Source organism: Rhinolophus hipposideros (genome assembly GCF_964194185.1).
Source record: "Rhinolophus hipposideros genome assembly, chromosome: 8".
Taxonomy (NCBI): Eukaryota; Metazoa; Chordata; class Mammalia; order Chiroptera; family Rhinolophidae; genus Rhinolophus; species Rhinolophus hipposideros.
The window spans coordinates 61,785,180-61,802,936 of record NC_138054.1 but is presented as its reverse complement, the minus strand read 5'-3'; the positions used below and the strand labels follow the sequence as shown (position 1 = coordinate 61,802,936).

At 51.9% G+C, this 17,757-nt stretch overlaps 1 protein-coding gene across 1 annotated transcript in view; it reads right to left on the bottom strand.

The window, feature by feature from the left end:
- TRABD2B (TraB domain containing 2B) overlaps nt 1-17,246 on the bottom strand; it is a 217,195-nt gene extending 199,949 nt beyond the window's left edge. The window contains exons 1-2 of the mRNA XM_081054907.1: nt 16,581-17,246; nt 13,940-14,500 (exon numbers count right to left, since the gene is read on the bottom strand). Of these exons, the coding sequence (XP_080911033.1) occupies nt 13,940-14,500; nt 16,581-16,682 (663 nt within the window). The 5' untranslated portion in view covers nt 16,683-17,246. The remainder of the gene's footprint in view (nt 1-13,939; nt 14,501-16,580) is intronic.
- Between the last annotated feature and the right edge of the window lie 511 nt (nt 17,247-17,757).

The following is a 17,757-nucleotide window of genomic DNA, read 5'->3' as shown; positions in this document are numbered from 1 at the left end:
TTCCACCCGAATACTCGGGCAACGATACGTAGATACGGCCAGTAATTTTACAGCTCCATCAGTGTGTCCTGGGAGCCAGGCCCTAAGCAAACTCAGATTCATTTCGTTAGATGAGGTTCCTGCCCTCAGAGAACTTCAGACTATGGAGGAGACAGACATGTAAACATATAAAAGACAATAAAATAAAAAATGACCTTTTCCAGTAAGGTCAGAGCCAGCTTAGAAAGTGGCTTTGCAGCAGTAGGGTGAGGTTTCTGGTTCACCAAGTACTCTCACACCTGCTCACGGGGCGCAGAGAAGGGAGGGACCGGCCTGGGTTCATGCTGCTGACTCCCATCCAGTGCTCTCACAACGTACAGGCCGTTTACAGACTGTAGGTCCTCCCACCCCACTTCCACTTGGGGAACCTTGAGGAACCACCTGCCTCACTCCACCCCCACTTTGAACAGGTGGAATCCCGCAAATCTTTCATCAACGGGCCACGTGAAATGCAGGGACATGTTATTCTTCAGTAGCTGTTTTAGAAATGGTGATCAGGGTCTCAGGCTCCCTTACAAGAGGCCCTGTAACATACGTATTTAACTACCGCTGGTTTCTCTCATTCGGCCACCAGACCACTTTTATGATCTAGTTTTTAAGATAACTGTCCCCCCCCCCACACACACACACACACACTCAAGTTCCTGTTCTGGAAGCAGAGAGGCCATCTCCTCCAGCCCAGCAGTGACAGCGTCCTGGATCTGATGACAGAAAAGACCCTCATATAGAAGCTCTTTCCTCCAGCCCAGCGACCTGAGATTTCCAGGCAAGCCTGCTGAGATGCTCCAGTTTGATTAATGACTATATTACAGAACACAGAAGTGGGGGACAATGGACCCCCAATGCACCCAGGATCAAGTCCAATACTTCCTTACATGCATTACGAGGCTTCCACCATGTGGCCCAGGAGCCTCTATGGCCAATTCCCAAGTCTCCTGTTTCTCCCACAAGCATTCTCTACACAAGAGTAAGGACAGTCCCTCCACCTGAATCAACATCACCGCCATTCGGGGTGCTCCTTCTGAACCCAGGGAACACTCGTGCCCCTCAATACTGAGCTCAGGTGGCATTATACTGCCAGGTATAGTATGAATCCCTAGCCAAGCCAGCTACTCATCAGGAGGGGAGGTCTGCCCATCGCACAGAAATGGAGCATCTGCCCCTGGACAGCAAGGATGCAGTCTCATGCATCTTGGCAGCTTCCGTACAGCTTCCAGAGGACCCGAGTCCCACAAAGTCACCGCCACCATGGGGTGGGGACTCATGGTCAGGGCCCAACAATGATAGATAGGTGGCAAATTGAACAGGGACTCTTCAGGACTGGGGGGCTGGGAGTGGCCGTCTGTCATCTATCCCCACTCCTGCACCCACACCAGAGAACGCTGCAGAGAAGCACCCCAGCCATCCAGACGGGTGCTATTACGAATTGACAGCCCCTCTTCCGTTGGGCCCTCAACCTGCCCTGTTCTCCCTGCTCCTGCCAAGGTCAGCTTCTGCTCCCAATCCCCACCACAGTCTCCCTTTCCACACTCTTCCTCACACTAGGTCCTGACAAACAGACCACCTCACTCGCTCCTTCCCAAGGCAGCAGGCTTCCTCAGGAAGGAAGAGCAGAAGTCTGTCAACTCCCTGACCCTCCCAATCTTTCATACTTCCAGTCTCAGAAAAAGAGCTGTCCCACTGTCCCCACTGTTGGATTCTAGTACCTTTTCATTAGATTCAGAAGAGAGGTTGAAAGCATAGGATATGCAGACAGACTTCCAGGGTTTGAATTCTAGAACCTCCACTCATTGATGGTGTGACCTCAGGTAAGTGAATTAAGCTATCTGCGCCTCAGTTTCCTCACCTGTAAAATGGGGCTGAATAACAGTATGTACTTGAGAGACTGTGATTAGGATTAAGCAGGGGAGTACATGTAAAGGACTCAGCCCCATTCTTGGCTGTGAACTCTGTGGAGAAGCACCTCTCTGAGGTCTCTCCAACCCCTCTCTTCCTCATCAGTCGCATATTCATGACTGGGAACTAAGTCAGGCACAGCGTACTTGCCAGTATTGCTTGCTAAATGAAAGAATGAATGGATGGATAAACAGTTTCATAAGAACAAATTGAATTCCCTGAGTGTTTACAGGGTATTTTTCTTTGAGAGAAAAATAAGAAAAACACCTGCACACCAAAAACTAAGCACAGAGCACTTGAGGGCTAGTAAAGTTCTTCCCAGGCTGTATCCCCCGATTCTCCCGCTAGCTCTGAGTTGCTGCTGTTGACATCCCACCTACCTAAACAGTAGAGGAAAAGGACCCCCAGAGAGGAAACTGCTCCAGGTCATGGATCAAACCCCTGGTTGAGCGGGGCCTCAAGCCAGGTCTCCAGCCTAAACTTTTTGGTCCCTCCTTTTTGATGTGTCCCCTCTCCAGGTAGCAGTGGGAGATCACAGGCTATGTGAACCAGAACGAATGTGATCCAACACAACACACCACATGTGGTCAGAAAAAACTGACCACTGTACGAGTGGTCAGGACACAGTTCCCATCATGCCAACCAACTACCATCCCTGCTTTGGATGAGACTCAGTGTGAGAGAGGAAAGCTTCCAAAGCTGTCTTCTCTATGGCATGGGCTTCACCTCACGACACGGGCAGTGTGAAAATGGGACAATAACAATAATTAAAATGACCATGACTTAACCACCACAATTCCCACTCATTACCTCTTACCCTGTATCAGGCACTCAGCTATGTGGTTTACAGGCATTACCTCATTTACTCCTCACAACACACCAGGGGGTAAAGACTATTGTGAGCCCCATTTTTTTCAGATGTGGAACCAAACCTTCAGTCATGGAGCCAAAGCAGTGGAGCTGGAATTCCAACTCTAGTCCAGCCTGTCCTTTCAGGCATCAAAAAATCCAAATAGAAATCCTGGCTCCATCATTTTGCACAAACTACTTAGCCTCAATTTCCTCCAAATGGGGAAAATAATAGTTACCTTTCAGGATTGTTTTAGGAATTTACTGTGATAAACCCGAGGCCTAGCACATCATAGACACCAACTAACAATGGCTCTCTTGAGAGCTGGACAGGAAAAGGAAAGAATAAAGCCAATGGAGGGAGGGGCAGAAACGCTTTTCCTTGCATACACTCTGCACTTTCCCATCCTGGCACTTTTGCTTAATAGTCCCCTTCCTCCCGGCATGGCTTTTCCCACTCCCATCTCCAGGGGCCCCAATCCTCTTCAACCTGCAATATCTCCATCAGCAATCCTGCCTTCCTTTCTCACCACCCTCTTCACGAAACAATACTGATGGAAGCAGAATGATATAAAATCATCTGCAAGACCACCAGCAGGCTGTGGCATGGGGGATAAGGAGTGCTAGGTCAACTGAACGTCCCTGTCAAGGTCAAGCACAGTGACCAAGCGTTGTTACCACTGAGGTCCCAGTGTCTCAGCTTACTCATTCCATGGCCAATCCAAAGCTCTTCAAACTGCATCTCAGTCCCAATACAGGGTCTGGTGCTAAAAAATGTCCCATAATTCAATGGATGCTACAGCCACTCAGTTGGAGAAATCCACGAGGCCACTGGGAGTCTGAACACTGATGGATGGAGGGGGACTGGTCTAGCCCCTTCTAGATGTCCCTGTCTGGACAAGAGGAAGATGCGTAGTGCATGTGAAAGACCAGAAATTGCAAACCGAGATACAAAGGATTAGAATTACCATTGTCAATTAGGCTTTTGTCTCTTCTCAAACTCAAGGCTGAGCAGCTCAAGAAAGGGAAGCTAAGGCTAAAGGATGAGCCAGAGAGATTTCCAAAAGGCTTTTTCTGCCAGCCAAATCTTCCGTTCTCAAAAAGGCTTTCAAATGGGACCTAAGGCTTAATTTTCGAACAGCCGAGAAGGTCCATTAAGTCCCCAGGAGATAAAACTGGCCGGAAAACTTTAAATAACGTCAATAGAGAGGAGGCAGGTAAGTTCTTTGAACAGAGGAGGAAGGAAAAAGGCCTTGCCTTTTATCTTTGCTCTGTGTCCTCCCCTTCCCAGGGGAGGGCTGGCCATGCTATGCCTGCATGACTAGCCCCTAAGCGCTGGCTTACCAGGCCTGCCTGCACGGACGTCTGGGAGGTCGCCTGGCCTGGCAGAGGTGCGCGTGAGGACGTGCATGCTGCTCTTTCAAGAAAGGAGGGAGGCAGACGCGGGGCTTCACGGGCTGACTAAAGTAGCCTGTGCTCCCAGACGGCCTGGCACAGCCCTGCTCTCTGCCTTAGGGGCACGGGGCAGAGGTGAAGGTGGGCAGACAGTAGGCAGATGGTTTCATTCAGCCTCGTCTTGCCACAGCCCATGCAGACAGGGGCCAAGGTGAAGTGCGGACAGCCTGCATCATTCCGCTCCTGGCTCAGGCATAGATACCTCCAGTCTCCAGGGCCTAGAACCCCACAGCATGTGCCTGCTAACTTTTACTCCTTCTTCAGTTCTCAGTTTCATCCTAGCTTCCTCCAGGAAGCCCTCCCAGATCTTCCCAGGACCGCGAAGTGTGTATCTCCCACAACACACCACTTTACCCCCACAGCCACCCTCACTCACCCCCACCAATGTAAGGCATCTCTTCCTGTTCCCCTCCCCACCCTAAAAGGGAGCACCCTAGAAAGAGCATCATTTTTCTTGTTCATTTTCTTTCTCCAGCATATATCTCAATGTCTGGCACACAGTAAGAGTTAGAAAACATTTCTTGAATTATAGCATAATGATGCTAATTTAAAATATATGAGCTAGTGTTTACTGAGTGCTCACTGTATATCTGACACTGTACTACAGTGCTTTACACCAATCAATTAACTCTCAAAGCAATCGGCTGAGGTTGACTGATGGGGAAACCGAGGTAGGGAAAGGTTATGTAACTAGCCCAAGGTTAGTTACATTCCCAATAAGTGCAATGATTCTGGGCACTGAAGAAATGCTGGGTGTCCTGGGTCGACGCCCCTCCCTACCCCCAGTTGAGTCTGCATTATGCTGTGTAAATTTATTGAAGACTAGTTCTTGGTTCAAAGGTAGAATCAGACCAGGATAATCCTCTGAATAAGGGAGGTGGGGTGGGTGCTTTATGCAAAGAACACAGGCTCATAAGGTCAAAGCAAATGACAAAACAAGTAAATTTTAATGTTCCCCCTGCCCTCCCTGACCCAATGGAAAAAAGGGAAGAAGAACCCCAAGAATAAAAGATGACAGGGTGTCAGCACTCAGGGTAGGGGAATATTTGCACTGCCTACAGGGGAGGGGGATGGTGGTCAGGTACTGATCTGAGCGCCTACAAGGTCCGCCTAGTCAGGGGAGGAACAGACTCCAGCAACTGATGCTACCAATGAGACCACATGTTTCCATATCACCCAGAGATGGTCCTAGGGCTCTGACTTGCATGGACCTAGTTTAGTGACCTGCTGGCTCTTTTCAGGGGTAGTCAGGCATTCAGGGTGACCCAGGTACAACTCACTATTGTTGTGCACTGAATGTTTGTGTTTACCCTGCCGTTCATAGGTTGAAATCCTAACCCCCAATACAATGCTGTTTGGGAATGGAGACTTCATGAGATAGTTAGGTGGAAAGGAGGTCATGATGTGGGGCCCTCGCAATGGGATTGGTGTCCTTTAAGAAGAGACACAAGAGAGCTTGCTTTGTGTCTCTCAATCTCAACTCACACCTACCCCGAACCCTTGCCACCCCTGCCATGGGAAGAAACAGTGAGAAGGCAGCTGTCTATAAGCCAGAAAGAGAGCTCTCTCCAGAACCCAACCATGCTGGCACCCTGATCTCAGACTTTCCAGCTTCCAGAACTGTGAGAAAGTAAATTTCTGTTGTTCAAGCCACTCAGCCTATGGTACTTTGCAATGGCAGTGCAGCAGACTAAGACACCCACCAATCCTTTGAAAACATAGTGCTATTTTGCAATATATACAAATATAGAGCCATTACACTGGACACCTGAAACTAATACAATGTTATGTCAATTATACCTCAATACAAAATAAATAAATAAAAGGAAAAAACCCACAATGCTAAAAGCCAATCACAACATTGCACCTAACCTCAGACGTCTGAGGTATGATGAGGTGGCATCAATCCACGGGGACAGTGAGAGCTAGTGACTACGGATGAAAGTCTAGCTATAAAGGGCATTTGTTTGAAGAATCCAGGCTTTTAAAGTGGACTGCCCTCAGGAACCTTTGCTGCTGCAGAGGAGTCAGAGTTAGGCAGACAATAAAAATCTGGGGTGGTAGAGGGCCCAGCACAAGCAAATGCAGGGAAGCATGATCAGGAATTGTGCGTGAGAGGCAGGGAGGGGGGGAGAACTTCAACAGGTCAGCACCGCTGGGGCTCAAATCCAAAGAAGCAAGTCATAGGTAAAATTAAACATTTTTAAATGAAAACAAAGTGGGGGGATAAGGTGAGCCTGGAGAGCCTCATGTGGGCTCTGGGGAGTAAAGAGAAAAAAAAGAGGCCTTTGTTTGCAAGTAACATGGAAGTGGAAACAAAGTGTTCCAGGCTGGAGAGAGATCAATCCAATTGGGACCTATGGATGCTACAGAATCCTGAGCGAACGGGCCAGCAGCAGTACAGAACTTGTCTACACGGCTCAGGTGGGAAGTCTGAGGGCTTTCTATGAATGTGGAGGCCAAGATGCAGTCGCTTTTCAGCATCCAGAGCTGCCAACATCCCAACCACAGAACGTACCACAAAGCCCCAACTTCAGACCTGGAATACCTTCAGTATAATTTTGTAGTCAATTGTAAGCATATTTTGAACTAGGTTTTGAATCCAAGTCTATTAGGAAAGAAAAGACTGCCTCAGTAATCATTGTAATGTAAAGTAAAATATATAAGTGCTGAAAGAATATCATAAAATGCCATAAAATATTCCACAGAGGGGAAGAATATATGTGGCTGAGGCATCAAGGAGAGCTTTGGATCAAGTCTTCCCAAGCAGATTAGATTCAGAAGCATTCTGGGAAGACTTCCTGGAGGAGGTACAGCCTTGAGCTGAGCCTTGAAAATCTCATAGGATTCAGAAGTGGAAGAGGAAAGGAGGAAATTCCTGGAGAGGGAGGGGGCCCAGCACAAGCAACAGGGCTTCCAAGCTTGGGGCAATAGTTTTGTGTTCCAGCGGATATAGACGCAGATTTAAAAGCCTGTGGATCCTGGAGGAGCTGCTCGGCGAGACGGCTTGGCAGCCGCCAAGCAGAGCTGAAGGCTGGGCCACCGGCTGCCTGTGGATTAAGTGGGCGGACAGAGAGCCAGTGATGGGAGATAAAAGGGAGTGAAGTGGATAATATTTAGAAGCAAACTTGAGGGGAAAAGAACGTCGGCAGCTTGGCTGGCAGGCTGCGGCACTCGTCGCATTCTTCTGTTTCCTCCCTAGGAAAGCTGCATTACCAGGCGACCTTTTCCTGGCTTTGAGTGATGTCCAAATGGGAACTATTAACAAAGGCACGCTCCCATTTTTATCTCCGTCACAAAATGCCTCACCGCTCAGGCTTTCCGTCTTGGGCCTGGGATTGGCTGGCGGGATTGTTGCGGGAAGGAGATCAATGTGTTTTCGGACGGGGCTTCTTGGAATTCTTGAGAACTGGTCCCTTCCAACTCTAAAATTTTAGAAGTCTGCGTCTATGAGCTGAAAATTCTTCAAAGTTGAGAGGCTAGGATTTCACAACGGGAAGATTCTTCGAGTCCAAAAATGCCTCTGAGCCTAACGTTGTAAGATCTCACCATTCTTAGATTCCCTGAGCCTCCAAGTCGTAGCTTAAGATTCGGAGATTCTGTCAGTCTGGAAGATTGCATGCTGTGAACTTCTGATTTTGAGACTAGACTATTTCGTGACACCTTGGTCACCTCCAGCTTCATGGCCTTACTCTCCTTCAACAGAGGTACCTAAGCCATCCTGCTCATCTACTTCTGTGTTCATCCCACCACACTGCTACTATATTAAATGTAAAAGTCTGAGTTAACCAGGTAGGAGAACTTGGACAGAGCCTGCCATGTCAGAAGGGGCACTTTGTAAACAGCTCTGTGGGCACAGAAAGACTCTGAAAATACATATGCCTAGGGGGGTCAATGCTAGGGGGTCCCCAGAGAGACTTCCACACCATGTGACAGACATAGCGGAACAGCCACAGGGCTTGGTGTGGGAGACACAGTGGGTGTGGCAGGCTGCAGAGCACAGGGCGGAGGTAGGGCCAGAGGAAGCCTATTTCGCAGTCCAGGAGCTGGAGTTACATGGTACACGCTAGGCTGGCCTGTATTTTGATCCAACACTGACTGAGGGGCTCTCATTCTGTGGGTGACTTCTGGGGAGAAAAGGGTTTAGCCTGGTCTCAGGTCTTTAGGGGTACCCTGCTGCCTGGGGGGAGGTGTCTGATCCCTTTACTCGGGACGGCACATAAATCTTATGGGAAGCCACCAGTCGGGACTAGTGCTGTGGCCCCAAGGAACCACAGGTGGGTGCTGCTGTGGCTGCTATGAAGGCTTAGAGAAGGCGGAAGACTCGGGAGTGGCCATTTTCAGAGGACTGGAAATAAGAGATGAGTTCTGAAAGATGGGAATGTATGATGGAAAGAGAAAGGGAGAACAGGCTCTCCAGGTGAGGTGTGGAGAACCAGGACACAGGAGAGCCTAATGCATAGGTGCTTTGTGCCTCAGCTTCCACAGCTGTACAAAAGGACTAATGACACCCACTCTCCCTCTCTAGGCAGTGAACTCTCTGCAGGAGAAAAACCCCAGGCTGTTCCCAGATCTCTGCTCCCAGCATTGCCCTGGCCCGACAGACACTAAGACACTGAGCCTGAACGAGTGAGGAAGCGAGTGAGCAAGAGGAGTCCCAATGAAGGAAAGGCTCCCGGGTTGGGCAGGTGTCCAGCGGACTGTGCCGAGACAGGCTGGGCTCTCTGCTCTGCAGACTGGCAGTGAGCGGCAGTAGGATCACCCAGCGGAACCCACAGGCTCCCGCACAAGTAGGTATCAGCAGCAGCCCGACAAACACAAGCCTGCCAGCCCCTCCCAGCTGTGGAGAACTGAGGCTCAACATCTCAGGGTGGCCCGGGGAGTATATGGGGGCCAAAGACGAGCTCCACAGAAGTCGTAGCTGGGCCAGCCCTGGGAATCATCTGGCCAATACTCCCGTGGGACAAAGGGGGCAACCTCAGCCTGAAGAGGGAAAAGGACTAGCCCATAGTCACAGGCAAGGTAGGAATGGATCAGGGCTGGAGCTTGCTTTGTAGTTGAACGACCCACTTGATGATTTCCACATTTCGTGTCCTTGTAGAAGCTATTAAAGTTCAAGGAGGGGGCCCCTCCCTGTGGCTTATGCAGTCTCTCTGCAGATGGTGGAAGGAAGGGAAGCAAGGACGGTCACATCATGGTTTCTGACCGTTCATTCATTCATTCTCCAAATACGTATTGAGCACCTAATAACATGTGCTGGCCCTATAGGGTACAGATATAAGAGCTCTGACTATAAACCAAGGAGATCCTTCTTTATTCAACTGTGCCTGCTTCGCCTATGTTAGGGGTGCCATCTTCACAACGGTCCCTTGGAAAGCTGAGGATGTCTTTGGGAATTCTTAGTTTAGCATCACCTTCAGATCCAATTTATAAGCCCGGAGAAAATCAGTGTCAGCACTTTTCAATTATTTCTCTATATACATATATTTTAATTTTTTAAACAAGATATGATGATCTCCTACTACTCCGACACGCACACTTATATCACTAGACCATGCATTCTGACTATTAAAAACAAAAGTCACATCATCTCTCAGATGTCTAAAAAGCATGGACGTAGCTTCAGACACACCTGAGTTTCAATAATGAGTCTGCCTGGCCTGGTTGTGTAATCACAGCCAAGTGACTTAACCTTTTTAAGCCTCAATTTATTGTCTGTGAAGGAGATAGGATGATATGTCTGGTTACATTTCCGTGAGGTTTAGAGAGGATGTACTTATGAGGTCTAATGCAGCACCCTGTACAGAGACAGAGCTCAATGAATGATAATTTTGTGGTTTCTGACTCCCTAGTAAGGGGGTTATAGAATTTTACAAACATTTCGGACAGCCTTGGCAGCCGTGCCCAAGTGTTCAGACTGCACACACTGGATGAGTGATGTCGCATGTTTGTTAAAGCAAGCAAAGTACGGAACGGCAGGGTCCTCGGTTTCTCATTATGCTTCAGAAACCACAAAACTGAGCGGTCTAGATGACAACCCAGTGCCCTCCACCACATGGGTGGGGGAGGACTGAGGCCCCCTAGAGGGAGGAGGCCGTCTCCTCATCAGCCCAGCAAGTTAGTGGCAGCTGGTACCAGTCCCTGGAGGGGGCAGACAGAGCTGATTGGGATCTGCAGATCCCAAGATTGTCACGAGATCCGGAGTCAAGGCTCAGGTACCACCAGGCCCCTGAGGGCAGAGGCCACTACCACCCCTTACTAGTTCAGCTTTACCCTGTCCAAGAAAGGATGGACAGTGGGCTTGGCTGCCGAGAGGTGCCCACAGGCAGAGACGAGCCTCCTTTTTCTTTCTCAGTCCTGGAGCCCAGACTCTTTTCCAAGCACAGGACTTATATCTAAGTAGTCATTTTACCCACTCAATAACCTCCCACACATAGTGTCTTCTCATGTCCTCACAAAACCAGGTCAATTGTGAAAGGCTGGTCACTGCTGCCCAGTTCGATAGATAGGAACACCAAAGTTATATACAAGTCATTTGCTGTAGAGCCAGAGCTGGGACTGAAATCTAGAGCAAGTCTCTTCTCTCTTGGCCCCCCAGGCTGAGCTGCCTGTAACACGTCAGGGAAAACTTTAGAGGGTCTGCCTTCACCATGCCCACTCCAGCCCCAGAGCCAAAGGACACAATTTCTCCATAAGTATAAATTCTCCAAGAAGTAAACTTTTAAGTGCTCAAGTCCTAAAGGGGAGAAAGAAATAGAAGGAAAGACTGAAGGAAGGATTGCAGGAAGACACAAAATACCTAATCAGCATGGGGTGGCAGAAAGACCTCATCCTTCAGAGTCAAGGCAGACTGGCTCTGTTCCTTATTAGCCATGTGATCTTGGTCAAGTCATCCAACCTTTCTGAGTAGCCCACCTTAGAAAACTACAGAGTTATGAGAATCCAACAAAATGGAAAAGCACACGGAGCTTCCTGCAGGGTGCCAGGCACATGGAGTTGATTATAAATGTCCCATGGAATGTCAGGGATGGAAGAGGCTTGGAGGATGACCTAATCCTGGGATTTCATTTCACAGATGGAAAAAACAAGGCCCAAAGAGAAGTGACTTGCCCAAGGTCACACAGCAAACTCCTGGTGATATTGGGTCTAGCACCGTCAGTTTATATTAAAATCAGAGACCAGAGCCAAGGAGCCCAATCATCCAAGCTGTGCAAAGGTGGAAGAAACTTTTCAATGGTTCCTCCAACCCACAGAGTCCGAAAACGTTGAGAAATACTCAAATTAAAATGAATTTCCCAGGTCTTAACAAAAAGCCACTCTCTTTTAAGCCTTCTATTTCCCACCCTCCTCTCTCATTGCTACCCCCCCCCAAATATTTTGCAATAACAGTAATGCTGAGAGGAAAGAAAAAATAAAAATCTGATGCACTTAACAGATATTTCGGTACAATAATGCATCACAGATGTTCATATCAAACTGTGCACGCGCGCATACAATTTTACTGAGAAGGCTGTTGCATTTCTGACTTTGGGGTGGGGGATCCCTAACAACCCCATCCACCCAGGCCCTGGAATCCCTCCCTTCCCATTTAGTCCACGGCTGCCCTCAGGGATGGAGGAGAGATTTCATCACTTTGTTCCAAAACGATAACAGGACAAATTGGTGGGGTCGGACTCTCTGGCAGGTGGTGAAGGGTGTGGAGATTAGGGAACCAAAAGGGGACCTGTTTTGTTTTGTTTGGGACTTGCTTCCTGAAGCCCTCTCAAGGAGCTGGACCCAAGAACAATTTTAAGCTGGGCCCAGGCTGGTGATGGAGTGGGAGCATTTTTTGAAACCAGAGATTTGAGTCTGTTTGATCTTCAAACATGGGCTTTGGAGACTGTCAGCGGGCTCCTCGCTGGCCGATGAATGGCTCTCAGGAACTTTTCCTAAAACATAACCTCACACACTTTCCAGCAAATGTTTTCAACCTACCAAAGCCGTCATTTGGTTGAATAGCAATGTTTCCAGACCCTGAAGAAAGATAGTTTTGTTGTTTTAAGAGAGACAGATTAAAGCCAGGGGCTGTTTAACCAGAGGGTTTGTGTGCTCCCTTCAGCTCTCACAGATTCCTCTGTGGTTGGTACAATGAGGGTGTTGAGAGGGATGGTGGATCCCCACCTCCCCAGCCTAAAAAAGATATCGAGGCCAGATACAAGGCCTCTGAACAGAGAGGCCTCCCACAAGCCTGCCTCCAAAATGAGATGGGCGGTGAGCGCTGGGGAGCCCCACGCAGATAATATCAGCTCTCGGGGCTGGCAAGGGAAAAGTCACTTCAGAGGGAGAAAGCCGGTATGTTCAGAGGAATCAGCGCTGGGCCAGAGAATGCACAGGATTTTCCCCCATGGAGAAGGAGTCAGGCGTAGTCAGAACCCTGCGGGGCGTGACTAACTGCCCCAATATTCCTGCCACCAGGGCTCTCTGGGTAAGGGCTCCACAATTATGGGAGAGCCAGCAGGAGAACCGACAAACCCGCCTTTCATTTGGCCGGCAAATCAATCTAGCTTCTTACCTCCCTGGGGACAATATTGCATTTCCCCTGGAAAAACAAAGGCCAGAGATCTCCGAAGGGGGATCCGTTTCTGCTGCTGTTGCCCTGGTGAAGGGCAACGTCTCAGGAGCAGCAAGCAGTTCTGGTCCCAGTGGCAGAGCTTCTAGCCAGGCCAATTTATGGGACTGTCTCCTTAACGGGGGAGCTTGCCCCAGGGGCCACGCCTCACCCCTCACTGAGGCATCAGGCCCAAGCGCTGTCTTGGGGCCTCCTTGCAGGAGCCACGAGCCATGATATGGAGCCCCATCCCAGGACTGACAGTCTGTTCTCAAGAGACAGATGGGAACTCATTGTTCCCAGGGCCTCAGAATTGAGTTTGGGGCCAGTGGATTGCAAGTGACCTCTGCCCATGGAGACAGGGCTTTTAATGACATTTTGCTGGATCAGGTCTCTGGCAGCCAGAGACTTTAAACCTCCTAAGCTCCGCCCTTCTCCCTGCCCCCATTCCCAGGTTCAGAAATTAGAACTGTCAACCTTTAAGTGAACACATTTCTCTGAAATTATTAACCCCCAAACTATCCTGGCTGGCTTTCTCTCAGCCTAGGGAGGCCATCTGAGGGTCGCCTGGAGCTTTGCAAAGAGCTGGGAAATTCAGCAGCGGTGAACGTCAAGCAGCAACCACAGACATCACCAGGTCCACTCACTACACCTGCCCTGGCCCCCAGCCTAGGGCAGCATGTCTCCCTGTCTGTGCTGTCCGTATACACGCTGCGGCCTGGATGTGCCCACACAGCAGCCTCAGGACAGACTCCTGCTCTTAAGACCCAGGGCGTCTGCCGCACACTTGCAGCTCCCTATTTTTGTTTTCATCCCTGTGATGCTCCAAGGGAAATTCTTTCTGCTCAGGCAAGCACGGCAGGTGGCGAGCGTATATCCACAGGTAACACCACCAAGAGGGAAGCAAACACGCAAACTCTTAACCCCAATTCCAGCACATTCCAGTTTGCCTTCATAGCCCCCCCAAAGCAGCCCGAGAGCCACCCCACAGCCCCAAATACCCTCTCCCTTTAGGGGAAAGATAGGGTTCCGGTAACTGGAAGAGGAAGACAGAGATTGAGGACAAAGCGCACGGGGGCTCCCCGGCTTCGGGGGCGGGGTGCCGATGCCTACCTGGGAGAAGTTGAGCCCATTGAGCGGATGGCACTGCTCCTCTACCCGCTCCACAGCCCCAGTGCTCTTCTTCATCTTCTCGGCCTGCTGGGCCAGGTAGAGGTCCAGCACTGGCACACCCCGGGAGCGCACGTCAGTCTCCGTGAGTGAGTTCACCATCAGCATCACCCACACCGGCCTCTTACGCTCCCAGTTGCCAGCGATGGCGTTGAACAGGTAGTCGGCGTAGAGCCCCTTGCCCCGCTGGGCAGGGGTCATCCAGGAGGGCATCATCAGCTTCACATAGTCCAGGTGGCGCTTTAGGCGCCAGTAGAGCTCGTGGGGCAGCACGTCCTGCAGGTTCTCCCCATGTGGCAGCAGCTGGCAGCTGGCCAGCGCTGAGATGGTGTAGGGATCTGTCAGGTCCAGTTCAAAATACACACGGGCGCTGGCCTGGAAGGCAGCCTTGGAGTTGTCGGGGATGAAGTCCCAGACGCGGGTGTAGGGGACATGGATGGTGCCAAACAGGTAGGCCGGTGGATCACGCCGAATAGTCCACAGGAAGGAGTTGAGGTCCCTTTGCTACAGCGGGAGAGGAGAAGGAAGGCAGTGAGGCTGACACAGTAGAGTAAACCACAGTTAACACTGAAGGGCAGAAGGAGGTAGGGATGGAAGGCAGAGACCTACATGGGGCCATGGAAAAGAGCAAGGGCTTTGGAAGCTGAAAGACACAGGCAAATCTTGGCTTTGCCTTGTTTTAGCGGTATGATCTTAAGCACATTGTTTCACTTCCCACAGACCCAGTTTCCCCATCTGTAAAATGGGGGTTGGGGGACAGAGATAGCAACTACCTCACGGATTGATGGGACGGATTGATGGGACGATGAAAAGACACAACATCTGTAAATAAGCCCTCAGAACAGTGCCAGGCACAGAGGAAGGGGCAATGAAGGAAGCTCTCATTAGGATCGGCTCTCACCGTGAGTGCCAAGGTCGGCCACACCACCTGAGAATATTCATGCTCGGCCAAGCCAAACCTTCACCAGTGGTGTTTCATGGAGGGAGTGGAGAGGGGGCGAAAGAGTCCTGCTCTGGCAAGAAGGGAGGAAGTCATATAACTTTTAAATCCGACCATTAGAAGATACATGCCAAGAGCACTTTGAAAGCAGAACACCTATTAAAAATAGCACACCTATTTAAACAGGGACTTCCCATTCATCAGGGTGGAATACAGTTTTCTTTTTGGAGGGCAGGTCTGGGTGTCAGCTACTCTGCTCGACCAGCTGAAACCACAGATGAGAAAGTGCTTTAAAAGCTGCAGGCTAAGTGAAGTCTCAGGTCCTGGTTTGGGAAGGGAGGATTCTATAGAATCAGTCCCCCCAAATATACACATTCTGGGTGCTTTCCAGGCTGTTCCCCTATATAGGTGTACCTGTTCTCTAATCGCAAATCTCTGTCATCTTCTATGACCTAAGTTCTGACGAGGGTGTGAGTAGGAGTGAAGGAGGGGCTAGGAAACGGCTCATTTCACCAGATCCAGTTTAGGGCCAGGGGTTAAGGGGCATGAGAAAGCAACTGTCATTTCTCTCAGGCAAAGTCTCTTTCCATTCAGAAAGAAACCCCTGACTTAGTGCCCACTTAGCACCTGCAAGCTTTAGATCAACTCAACATTTTTTCTAATTGATTTTAGCATAATGAAAAGTATGTTTCAGGATGGGTAGAGGGAACAGTACCTTACATTAGTAACAACCAACAATTGTAAATCCCAGCATATTGGAGATAAACTGGCTTTGAGCACCCAGAAGGCCACCGAGCTCCCTGTTTCCGCCCAAGTCAGGAGGCTGGAGGTGTACCTTGCCCAAGGTCAACTAATTCTCTGCTAACAGGGAAGCCAGTGAGAACCCTACAAAAGTCTCCTAGTCCCCGGGCCTCCAATTCAGGGTTATTTTCAATGCATTAATTTACACTTCGAGGGAGGGATACTGAGGGAAACCAAGAGATTCCTTGGTTTGGAAGGAAAATTAAGAGAACCAATAATTACACAACCCCAAGGAAATATTAAGCCAGCATGTCCTGGCATTTCCTTTTCCTCTCCTCTGGAATCTTCCCCCTTTCTGTGAAATAGAGTCGCTTGGAAGAGTGGGTGCTGGGGCCTGGGCTGGACAGGGAGACAAAAGTGGGAACCTGCACCAGGGAGAAAGTTTGCCTTAGGTCAGAGTGAAAGGGCAGGGGAGAAGGGAAGAGTGTGAAGGAGAGAGAGGAAGGGTCTGATGGAAGTCAGAGAAGAGAGCCAGGAATGGTACAAACAGGGCGTCAGAGTGGGCAGAGAGAAATCAGAAGGGCAAAGACAGGATAAAAGCAAGAAAGAAGTGAGTCAAAGGGGCACAGAGAGAAAACAAACGTCCAAGCAGGACGAAAGTCGAGGAGAGCTCAAGAGCGTCAGCGTATGGAGGAGCGGGAGAGGGAGCGCCCCTCTCGGCTCCCGGGACCGAGCTGGACCCGGGCAGCAGAAGCTAGGGAAGGGCGCCCGAGGCCGCGCCCGGCGGGCGTGGGTGGAACGGGTGGGCTGACGTGGGTGCGTAAGGCAGGACCCAAACCATCGTCCCCACGGGGCTGTGGTGCCCGGGCGGCTGGGAGAGTGGCCGGGCAGGCGCTCGCTCACCGATCCGGGCGGCCGGCACTGTCCTCCGTCCGGGGGCTGCGGGCGGGCGCGGGCAGTGGCGAGGAGGGCGGCGAGCAGCGGCCCCGCCAGGGCGGCGTGCATCCTGCTGGGGCCCGCGGGGCGCGGGGGACCCTCCCGGGCGGCGCCGCCTCAGCGGGGCGGGGAGCCCCCAGCTGGGCACGGAGGTTCCTCTGGAGCGCGGGGCTCCAGCCGCAGGATGCTGGGAGCCCGCTGGGGCGTGGCTGGATGTCCCTGTCGAACCTGGGGGTCCCTTCTGGGTGGGGCTCCGTCTGTCGCAAGAGGGGAACCCTCTGGGGCGGGGCCCCTCACCGGGGTGCACAGCCCGTCGGCGCAGCCCGGGGGTCTGAGAGCGCAAGGGGGATCCGGGGAGCGCGGCGGTCCTGCGGCTGCGTCCCGGCCCGGGGCGCGCGGTGCTCCCGGGCAGGACTAAGACCCCGCAGCGCGGGGTCCCGGGATTATGGTGGGGACCTGGGGCGCGCGGTCCCAGGGGTGCGCCGCGCTCCAGGGGGCGCGCGGTGGGACAAGTGCAGCGGCGGGCGCGGCGGGGACGGGGGTCGGGTCTGTGTGCCCAGCTGCCCCTGAGCCGGGCTCAGAGGGGCGGCGGGCGGCCGCGCGGCCGCTGCCCGGGCTCCGCCATGCTGCTCCGCGGCCGGGAGGGAGGGAGAGAGGAGGGCGGGAGAGCGGCGCGGAGCCGGGCCGGGCGGGGGGCTGGGGCCGCCGGGGCGGGGGGAGGGGAGGACCCGGCGCGGGGCGCGGAGGGCGGGGGGCCGGGGCCGCGCCGGGCCGGGCTGCAGGGAGTCGGGGCGAGCTCCACGCCCGGGCGCGGCGAGGCGGGGTCTGATGGGCATGGCAGGCGCTCGTTCGCTCCTCTCGTGCTCCCTCGCTCGCTCCCTCACACACGCGCGGAGGGAGGCGAAGCCCGCAGCAGCCACTTCCCAACTTTCCAAACTTCCCAGCGCAACTTTTTCCTCTCCTCCCCTGACTGCGCCTCCTCCTCCCCCATCCCTCCCCCTTCCCTTCGCCTGCTCCCCGCCCGGCCTTAGCTGCCGCGCGTGGCCGCCAGAGGGCGCCCGGGCCGAGGTCCCGCTTGGCCAAACTTGATGGGCTCCGAGGTGGCAGCTTACTGGGCAGGCAGCTGCAGATTTGGGGACATAGA